The following is an 11,222-nucleotide window of genomic DNA, read 5'->3' on the forward strand; positions in this document are numbered from 1 at the left end:
AGCCGGAAGGGGCAACAGAGACGCCCTGTACGCTTTAGGCACTCGGCATAGAGGACAGCTCTCCCAATCTTAAGGTCATATATTTGCTGAGAGCTTTGTCTGGAAAGAGGACATATTTCTTTTTAACCTTGATGTTGTTAGGCACTTTGTCACAATTTCTGCCTTTTGGTGTCAAATGAAAGCTTGAGGTTCATGAATGCAACTCCCCTGCTCTGTTTTTTTTTATCTGCTTTTCACCCTCTTATGATGCTTCTTTCAGCAAATACATCACTAAATTTCAAAGGCCTGGAAAGATTAACCAACACTTAAGTGTCTCTCAGATAGGAAGTGTTGTTAAGGTACACATGTGTACGTGTTTACCATGCAGATCAAACGTGGTGTTAAAGGACGTTCTATTCAAATGGGTTTAAGCTCACTGGCGGGAAAGTAGCCCTAATCCACAGCATCTAAGATTAGCATGACAGCAGACGTCAGATGGCCCAGTGTGACCAGGTTGGCCTCTGTTGTTGTCAGATCTGGGTCAACTGTTTGTACAGCGCCTTCATCTGAAACTGATAATGGTGGGCCAATTTTAGTTTTCAATATCATATGACAGACATTATGGTTTATCGTGAACAACCCGGACCTTTGACCTGAACAGGTCTTAAAGTGACTAAGCGTATTGTTTTCCAACTGCTACTCAGACTTAATTGTGCACTGGTCAACCTTAATCCAACCTCTAATCCCAGCTCATTTTCAAGGTGAAGTTTAAAGGACAACCATGTTGACCTTAATGTCACGGCCGCCTGACGCCACAAAAATGGATTATGGCCTCATAAAAAGCTCCCTGCCTTGTTTTTTTTTGGCCCTTTGTAAGACTTAGTTAAGTATTTAGGCTGCTGGAGACATGGATTGCCACGGCCTTTCATCATAACCAAAAGCTGCTGTCCTATTGTGTGACCCACCCCCCCATGTTGGTCCTCTAGACAGCCAGCAGAGGTGAGGACAGCACTAAGCAAGGACATGGGCGGCAGTTGGGGTGAGGTGGAATCTTTGTATTAATTAACCTTTATGTGGTTCAGCCAGGATTGTCTGAGTTGTCTTGTATCCACGGAAACCACGCTGACAGGGTTCAGAGCAAAGGTCTCTGAGGGCATCACCGCTGACACTGTCATGGTAACTGGCACAATACTCACCCCGGTGTCACTTTTCGGCACTGTCCTTTCTGGAGTGTTGAGTAAGAAGTTCCTTTTTTTTTTGTTTAAAGCCTCCCTCATCCCCAAATATACACATACACATTCAAGTGTGTGGGACGTCTGCCGGTACATCACGTATATTGAACTCATATTTTATTTTATTAATTGAAATACAAGTAGAAGGGAACCGTTCTGATCATTAGCCGTGTAGCAGAAAAATCAAATCTTTCTAAAATGATGATAAATACATGAGTAAATTCAAATGATAGTCACCTGTTTTCTGTTGTCATCTAAGCATAGCTTGGTTCTTGTACGCATTATGGTAAGTGGATGGGAGGCTCCAGCTTGTGTGCACTGAGGTTCACATTGTGAGAGATGCTGCTTAAGTGCATAAAGAGCAGGAGGTAGTGGGTTGGGGGGGATAATCCACTGAAATGACAGGCCCTATAAGAAATTATTCACAGCTCTCACAAGGCCCTTCACTTTTGAAAGACAATGCTGTGAAGGGCTTATAGCTCAGGACCTGAATGTTTTCAAGGTAGTAGGCTTGAATTTTCAATTTGGATCCAATCAGACCTAATCTACATTTGTCGTCTGTTCGGTGGCTGAGGGGAGAGTGCAGAGTGGAGAAGGAGCTGTGTGCAGTCAATCTGAAATGTTGCTAAGTAACAGAGATGGCAGACAAGGTGGAGAAATGAATGTGATATTGTGCCGTGCAAATCCCTGCTTCTCACACTGTTTTTTTTTCTCTTGTCTCTTCCCCCATCCTCTTGTCTCACGCTCTCCTCCATAGGTCCCCAATGTGAGATCTGCAAAGCTGAAAGGCGCCACTGACAGAAACATAGCCAAGCCTTAGGACAGACATCCCAAACATCCAGAGCCCCGGAATGTGTAAACATCTTTGTGGTGAAATCCCGCTGACTCCTCACTTGCTGCTGTCATAAGCCTCAAGCTGGGCCCACTGGGATCCTATGCTGTTTAAAGGCATACAATAATGCCTGGGAGGCTCACCTGTCCCAGAATGCCTCCAAACATAGTTGGTGATTCACCACACTGCTGACTGTGCCCACAACTGAGAAGGATCACGTTCAAGCATTGCATCTTTGTCCCTCTCACTGCAAGCTCACACTGTGCATCTGGCTGCCCTCACTTTGGTATTTAAGAAGTGCATGCCACTGTCAACCAAATGACCTAGTGGATATTTGTTTCCCCGTAGCAGTGCTGTACCATACGAGGAGATCCTAGTATTGAACATGACTCATGGGGAGGAGCCTGGCCCTGAGACACACAAGGATTCAGCTGTTTTAACTTATCTGGAAGGTTTACTGATGCATCCAGTGGTGGCCGGGCCTGGGGCCGCGGCAAGTAGAAGGTCTGAAGCTGCCCATAGCAATCAAGAACAGGCTGAGAAAGTGGGTGGCTCTTTCCAACTGCCCAGTCATGGCCCTACTGCGCCAAAGGCAGGCACCAATGGGCCCACTCATGGGGCTTCTCAGCATCTGAAAAAAGCCCGTCTGCTACGCTCTGAGGCTTGGAACAACCAAGGGAACCAGCGGATTGGTACCCCACCAGCGGAGATGAATGGCCAAGTCAGAGGTCTACAAAATGGGTCCTTAGAAGGCTCTCCTCAAGGGGGAGAGAGCACTCTTTTGGCTTCCTTGCTGCAGTCGTTCAGCTCAAGGCTTCAAAGTGTGGCATTGTCCCAGAACACAGTGAAACCCCCAAGTGAGTGTTCCTCTCCATCCAAGGCCCCATCTGTGGACAAATCTGTGGACAGAGAGCCACTTCCTGTGTACGGCACCGCATCAAGTCGTTTAAAGGGTCTAATGAGAAAAAGCAAACTTCAAAATCACAGCAATACACCTTACAGTCGTCGAGGACAAAATCAAGACAGAACCCCTGAGTCACCTCGGTCCGCACACAGCGCTACTCCTCCTGCACCCTCAGCCTCTGAATCGGTTTCCTGTGCAGAGCGTTTAAAGGCTGTAGCGAATATGGTTAAAATACGCTCAAGTCCAGCACCTTCTCCAAAACCAAGCGTTGCCTGTAGTCAACTTGCTCTTTTGCTGTCAAGTGAAGCTCATCTTCAGCAATATTCCAGAGAACATGCTCTTAAAGCTCAACTGTCTGGCAGGTCTGCAAGTGAAAGATTAGCTGCCATGGCAAACCAGCAACTTGGCCCTGAGAAAAGGCCCGCAAGTGTAGGGGTGCCCCACCCCGTGGCTACAGATGCACTCGCCTCTTTAACAACCCAAAATGGATTGAATAATCCAACCACAATAACAGCGACACTCCCCCAGGCAACACTGTCCAGTCCTCGCAGTCCACCTCTTCCGCAAAGTCGTAACCAAAACTCCCCACCAACACCACCGCACATGGCCAACCACATTCATGCCCAGCCACTAAAGGAAAAGAGAGGTTTTGACACGCGTCCTACCCGGCCTCCTCAGACGTGCAGCAGCTTGCTTCTGCTCCTACTCAACAACCACAACCAGAAGCAGCTAACAAAAAATGGACACTTGGAAGACAATTGTGGTAACTTGCCACAAAGTGGTCCGTCTTCTGTTGCATCAGATAGTGAATGTTCTACACAAGAGAAAAGCCTGACCAAGGACAGCAGTGATGTTGACAGCTCTTATTCTTGCTGTTCCCCAATCGATCTCTCAATGAGAAATCGAGCCCAAGATACCAGGCCAAACACTACAACACCCTCCTTCTCCCCTTCCTCTTACTCATCCCCAAATCTCTCTTCCACCACTGTGTACACAACCTCCGCTGCAGGGGTACAGTCACCTCATGCCACTGTACCCCACACTGGTATACCATTGTCACCTGCTTTTACTGGTCCATCTTCTGTCACTACAGCAATGTCTGCTGCCTCCCTAGACAAGCTGACAGAAAGCTTTTTAAAAAAGTGGAAACCAGAGCCATCTGCATCGAAGGGGTCAAACCTCAATGAACTTGAAATGAATCCCGATTTAAAATCTCACTCTAAGGTCACTTTGATGCAGCTTCTTCTTGAGCGTAGAAATAATGATATGATGAACAAACACACTGATAAGAAGGATTTCACTCTTGATTTGAATGCTTCCTCTGAATCACACGGCCAGGCGAAGGGGCTGGTTCCCTGGGAAGAACCTAGAATGAAAAGCCCCATTGATGGGTCCGGAGCCTCAGCTCAGTCTCTTTACACGCAAAGTCGCGATGCAGGTGGAGCGCTTTCTCCATATCCTTATTCCTCCCCTCATATCCAGTCAAGTCCACTAGATTTGTGCAAGTCTAAAGCCTTTCCTGCTGAGAAGGCAACAGAGCCGGCCTTCAGTGCCAGTAAACTGTTACAGAATCTGGCTCAGTGTGGCATCGCATCCCCCTCCCCACCCATACCATCAACTAAAGGGCTGAACCAGGAAACTGAAAACAACAGGCCCCTCGCCCTCTTAGAAAGACTAAATGCCCCCATCAACAGGACCACGAGCACTCCCCTCTCTGAAGGACCATCAGGTAGTGGAACACCTTTTAGTCGAAAGGAAGTTTATCCTCCTTCCCCACAAATAGAAAACCTTTTAGAAAGGCGCACTGTACTGCAGCTTCTGCTAGGTACAGGCTCAACTTCATCTCCCGGGAGTCGCAAGGAAAGGAAAAGTGATGAGGGAAGGAGGAGTGTAGAGGTGGCAGGTGGGTGCTATGAAAGAAATGAAAAGAGTCTGAGTGCATCCAATTGTGATAGCTCAAATGGCCCAGCTTTGGATGTTAAGCCCAAAACAGAGCTAATGGATGAAGTGAGCCCAACACCCGTGATTGCCGATGATTTAGGTAACAGAAAGAGACCTAACAGCATCGGCAAAAATAGCCCACGGTCAGATGCTCAGCCGGACATCAAAACAGAACCACGGCCTGCTGAGGTCATAGCAAAATATGGCCTCCTTAGCCAGCTGCTAAAGCAACAGACTGCTACCTATTACACCAGTGCTGCCCTGCAGGTTGAGTCACTGCCCAGAAGAGTAAAAGAAGAACAGAAGGAGTTTCCAAGTCCAAGCCCTAAGAAGAGGCGTCTGTGCTCTGACTGGACTGAGTCTATTGCAAAGTCTGGGGTGGCGCTTGAAAGTGGTGACCCGAACATTTTCTCCCCGCCTGCAGGCCAGGAAGAGCTGGATCAGCAAAGGTGTCTGAAGGAAGAGGAAACTCTGTCAAGGAGTTCGCCAAGTAAAGCCATTGGCAGAGAAAGTCGGGGCTTCAATGTACTGAAACAGTTACTTCTGTCTGACAACTGCTTAAAGGAAATGTCCCAGACACCCCATGGGGCATCCAGTCCATCTCCCCAGCAGGCCAATGGAAAAGCTAATGGCAGTATTTACGGTCAGCCAGCGCATAACCACAGCTTCCTTCACTTGCCCGGCTGGCACCCCCCTGCTCCCATTAACTCAGGGCTTACGAGTAATCTCAGACCACTGCCCACCCCCCCTACGAGTGACAGCCCAATCCGGAGCCCCTGGGTTCATCATCCTGCGCCATGGCCAGTCACGCAAAAAAGGGACCCGCCTACTCTGGTCAAACAAGAGCCGGAGAGCCCTGCCCGGTGGAGTGGCCAGGAAAACGAGGAAGAGGACGGGTGTGACTCAAACCCAGACTCACCGCGACTGTCTCGTTCCAACCCCATCCTTTACTACATGTTGCAGAAAGGCAGCATCCAGCTAAGGAAGGAGATTAAGGAGCAGAAAGAAGGAACTCATTCTGCGGTCCGAGTGAAAGAAGAGCCGATCAGTGACATGCATGCCTACGAACAGAACCTGAGCTCGACCCCACAATCACCGAGCCACAACGACAAGCACAGCCGCGAGAACCAAGGGCTGAGCCAGTCATCGGAGTAGACAATGTAACCACGGAACGACAACGAAAAAACAAGGCAGATCATAACTAACTGGCTCTTTGTTTGTTTGTTTTTCTAATGACTTGCCAAATTTGTTTAAAGAGACAAAGAATGCAAACAAAGACTAGCAAAGCTCAAATCGAAATGCTTTCTTAATGTTCAATAGCTGGTTTGCCGATCGGTATGACAAACTTTAATTTCGAAGCAACTAAAAACATCTTTCCCATCAGTAAAGTCATGCACTTGATTTTTTTTTGTTGTTGTTTGTTTTAATTTTGTAATTTGCAAATTTCTGTTTTGATGTTGAGCACCTATTTGTTGTGTTTGAATTGCGGCATATCACTATTCCCCGTCGAAGTTGCCTGACATCAAGCATTTATGAGGAACATTTCGAGCTGCATTTATTATTGATAACTCCAAAAAATGTTAGCGCTGGGTTCAGTGCACGTTTATTCGTTTTATCCATCGGGGCATTGGCGGATAGATCGCGTGCTGTCAATTTTGGATTTAGAAACCAACTGGTCGGGGATCTTCATGGTCGACCATGGCGAACCCCTTCGCCGGTTGGACTCAGGATGCCGTCCCGGCAATCCAGCGCCAGTGTTTCTGTAATATAATCACTCATGAAGTCGGAGGCGTGAGTTTGAATAATCGCAATCCTGAGTTTATTTAAATAAAGATCCACGACCAATTTTCGACAGTGCAAATTCAGGGTAATGCGTTTGCAGATTGTGCAATTTCAAGCAGATGGGTCAACGGAGCGTGTGTGTGGTGCTCACAGCTCAGCAACTGTGTGTAAGCAGGTTTCTAGAGCAACAGTTAAAAGACTGCCGTGTCTGGGGGAAAAAAAAACAAAAAAAAAAAAACGTATCTTACCACCCTGCTTCAACCCACACTACTTTTCCTTACACACATTTTAGGTGTGAAGCACATGACTTTTTCCCTCTTGGTTTCATATAAATGAGCACCCAGAGTTTGCACTATTGAAGGCGAGTCCTCAGTGTCCTTTTTCAAGAATAATTTAATGGCATGTAGTAAAAAAATGTCAGTATTGTTATATATTGAGGTTGATTGAGAGTTTGTGATTTATTTTCCATCCTTTCTGAGCTGTTGTGGTTTACTGACATTTTACTTTGTGGCAATCTCTATTCATAAATGTCAAAAGAAACGCATGATAATGAAGACCACAGGGACATCGTTGTTTTAAAGCAGCTGTGTGTGTATCTGCCCCCCAGAATAATTGCCAAGACAGTTTTGTGGGCGTGTCCGACATCGATCTCCTTATTTTGATTGTACTTGTTTTGTTTATTTTTTTTTCTTTTGGTTGATTTTACGAACTGAATCATCCACTTTGTCTTGTGATATTTTGAATACATGAAGTACATCTCCAGTTATGAATACATTTTCACACAATGGTTGAATATATTTGTGTAAATAGTACTTTCAGTATGAAAGATGACTATTTTGTAATGTTGAAGAAAAGATATTACCCTAGTTTTTATGGCCCTGATGTAAATATGAATTATATGCTTACAAGTGTACATACAAAGGCAAAGGATGTTATGCTCATCTTTTTTCGGTTGGTTTGTTCTTTGCATGTGTCTCTATGTGGTAAATGATAATCTATCCTGCGCTGTGTTGTGTAATAATGTCTGACTCTCCTCACTGCTGCCTGTTGCATGCAGACGCATGGGAACTACCTGTGTATCCCTACTGGTGATGGGGCAAAATGTCAAGTCTTAAAATAGGTCTTTTTATCTCAGAGAGAAGTCGGTCCGGAATACGAACAGTCCCTTAACAAACTAACCGCGGACTGTTGAGCAAGTTGGTCATGACAAGTGTGGAAAAGTAAACGTGCATTGAATATTTTTGTGATTTTCTTTTCTGTTACTGGTTAACAAAGCTCCGTGCGAGAGCTGGGGGGGCGGGCTATAGTGGGGGGATCGACGTACAATCATAGCTCTGCATTGTGCATCTAAGAAATACATTTGTAGCAGCAACTATTAAAAGAAGATGTTTCTTTTTTTTTCATGTGAGGACCTGAAACATAATTTCATTTTTTTATGCTTTATTTTTTGGTGTTCATTTGCACTGGTATCTGAAAATAAAGTACTAAAATGCATGACCCATGGTGTCCATGTCAGCCTCTTTTTGTGTTTCGCTGGTCTGGCTTTTTTGCGTAGCAACTACAAATGACTATATATATATGGTATATATATGGTATATATACCATATATATATATATATATATGGTATTTAAATCAGGGGTCAAACTTGAAGAAGCTGTTGTTTTGAGTCCCGAAGCAATGAAATTCATGACTTTATAACTGGCACTGTGATGATGTGAGTCAAAGTACATAACACCTGTTAACTCAAGCACTCAACAAACATGAATCTGCTTTTCCGGCGGAGACAGAAATGCCTTCAATCTTCAGTTTTTGCTTTCTTGTATATGCTCTGAGTGACCATTGTAGGCCATATTAATGTATTGAAATTCATGTTGTGTCAACTGTACTTATATAAATCCCCTGTGAATCACGTAAAATGGCTTGGTGGGTCAGATTTTGAGTCGGTAGCTATAGTCAATTTTTCATTATTTAATAATGTATTGCTAAGTGAAGACTCAATATAGACTGAAAATCAAGTACAACCTATGCATTAGGGCAATTTTCAACCTGGGATTCATGAAGTTGTTTAAGACAATTATTTTTTGTCTGACATTTTTTCTTGAGCAATGTATTCATTTATTTTTAATGTATTTATTTTCAACTTTCGCAAAAGTTATCTGCTGAGCATTGAGCGTTCAGTTTCTCCTAACAAATCCCATATGATGTTTCAGAGATGATGGCACCCTTCAGTCTTTGGACAAGAAAATTCAAGCAATAAATAAATTTATTCATACATAGTAGATAAATATTCTCTAAAATGAATCATAACAATTATATATATATGCTTATATTGTTTAGTACTCAAAGTCTGAAAAGTGTATTATGATGAGATTGCATCTTTTAAATGAATAAATGTCTTAAAAAGCCATCTTCTTCTAATAGGATTCAAGTAATAGGCGGTAAAAGAGTGATGTTCTATTTCAATTTAAGTGCCATGTTGTCAAAAATGTCCTTAATTTCACTAGACTAGTTGTAGAACTGCATCTGGGTTTTTATGCCGAAATAAATAATCTGCACGCTTCACTTTGCTCAGCAGAAACTAAAATTGGAACCAAATGTTAATTCAATCATTTTGATGTTGCAATCCAGTGTGCAGAAAGTGAAGTGTTACCTCTGACTGCAGTCTGACTGGATCATAAACGCGAGCGCTCGCACTAGTTTTCTGTTCAGAGCCTGACTGCTGTCTTCTGTGACCCTGGCTCACCTGCACATTTATCCAGTGAAGAAATGGGCGGCGGATGCAGCTATGGTGCATTCCACTTGTCTGTTATGAGGTGCTTCTTTCACATTCTTCAGAAACTCTTGACCTCTGAATTAGATTTGGCTTGTCGGTGTGAACCCAACCGTTATAAGGACACCTTTTTAAACCTCACACACATAAAGCTGGATCTCTGCTGCAGCGGCTCTGTGGAAGATTTGTCATGAATCATCTTTTGAATCTCTTTGTAAACAGGAATCCACCGATGGCTTCACTTTTGTCGTGTGATAGTGCTGCAGTCGAGACCACCTAGAGCATGCAGAGACCAAGTCCAAGGCCGAGACCTTGTTGGCCTGAGATCCAAGTCCAGACCGAGACCTTATTGAATACACAATATAAATTCGAACTAGAACAAGTGGCCATCTAAAAAACATCACAGCAAACTTCACAAGGCAACAGGCTTTGGGTCGACTGAGGCCCCTAAATGAATGGTTCACCTCCTACTTTCTTAAACAACGACCTTCTCACTCATCCACATTGATGTCCGCATCATCCTCCTGGTGGGAAACTCAATTTTTGATCATCCCAGGAGTCACGGACGCTCCAGTGCACTCTGAAAACATTTTAAAAGTCATTCCCGGCGCCCTCTAAATATTCAAAGAAAGTCTGACGCCATATATTTTTCAGTCACGTTGACAGATCGTATCGAGAGATCCTTTGTGGACGCTGTGACTCCCAGATATTCCAAAGTAAAGATTATTATTATTATCTGAAAGGACATCGGAGTCAAGCAGCACTTCTTGTTATCAGAGCGCGGTCTTTATTAAAGAAGGGTGAGAGGATGTCCTGTATTTGCCCAAAAGTTGCGCTGCTGCTGCTGCTGCTCACCATGGTGCAGAATCTTAACAAAGGCAGGAAAGACAGTTGAGGGAGGGAGGACGTGTGGAGGTCACCAGATGTGTACCAGGACGTGCATCACCAAACGGAGGACGTATCATATTAAAGCGCCTCGTAGATGTTGCTTCTCAACATGCGCTCACCCTCGTACGTAGCGGAGGTTGCGTGCGAATGCCTAAAGGTGAAGAGGAGTTCAGCCCTTCCGCTTAAACATGAGCCCCGGCGAAGGAACAGGCAGCTTTTTGTCCGCGGTGCACTTGTGGAATCGCAGTTCCTCAGCCCCTGACTTCCCGTTTTATTTAATCCTCCCCATGACCGAGTGAGTTCTCTTTAAACTCCCGCTAACCTTTCCCCTCGGTGAACTTCTCCATTTCAAGATTCTTATCGAGGCTGAACCGCCACTAACCTCTCAGTTTCCTCTGATTGCTGAAGCAGCGCCAAACATGAAGGAGGGAGTCACAAGTTTAAGCGGAGGTCAAGGTGTAAGACTTGACAATCGCATGTTTGTCTGCTTGAATTTGCTCTTTGATTTCCCGACCTTCTGCTTGAAGACAAAGAGGATGTGAGTCTAGCGCCGCAGACGTGACTCAACAACAGGTCCCGCCGGTCACACAACCAGCTTTTCGCTTCGCAAACATCTTAGGCAATGACTGATAACAACAGAATAAGTCATTAGACAGTCTTGAAAGAGCCTAATGTGTCCGGCTCAGAGCTCTGTCACTGTCCAGTTTGTGTTCCTCCTATGCTCAAGCAGCTGGCCAAGCGTGAGGAAAATGCCCTTTCTGCTGTTGCCCTTTCTTCAATATTTAAGACCCTCACAGTTCAGAATCAGAATCAGAATCAGAATCAAATTTATTGCATGGTCAGTGGGGAGCCCACTAACTAGGAAAGTGTTTTGGAATAACGTGCAGTCAAAA

At 44.7% G+C, this 11,222-nt stretch overlaps 1 protein-coding gene across 3 annotated transcripts in view; it reads left to right on the top strand.

Moving 5' to 3' along the window:
• Positions 1–8,164, top strand: part of nrip1b (nuclear receptor interacting protein 1b) — a 41,101-nt gene extending 32,937 nt beyond the window's left edge. For all 3 annotated transcript variants that reach the window (XM_053848135.1, XM_053848134.1, XM_053848136.1), the window contains one exon: positions 1,969–8,164. In XM_053848135.1, coding sequence (XP_053704110.1) covers positions 2,429–6,043 — 3,615 coding nt within the window. In that variant the 5' untranslated portion in view covers positions 1,969–2,428 and the 3' untranslated portion in view covers positions 6,044–8,164. The remainder of the gene's footprint in view (positions 1–1,968) is intronic.
• Positions 8,165–11,222: the final 3,058 nt, after the last annotated feature.

The sequence above is a fragment of the Synchiropus splendidus genome, chromosome 17 (assembly GCF_027744825.2).
Source record: "Synchiropus splendidus isolate RoL2022-P1 chromosome 17, RoL_Sspl_1.0, whole genome shotgun sequence".
NCBI lineage: Eukaryota > Metazoa > Chordata > Actinopteri > Syngnathiformes > Callionymidae > Synchiropus > Synchiropus splendidus.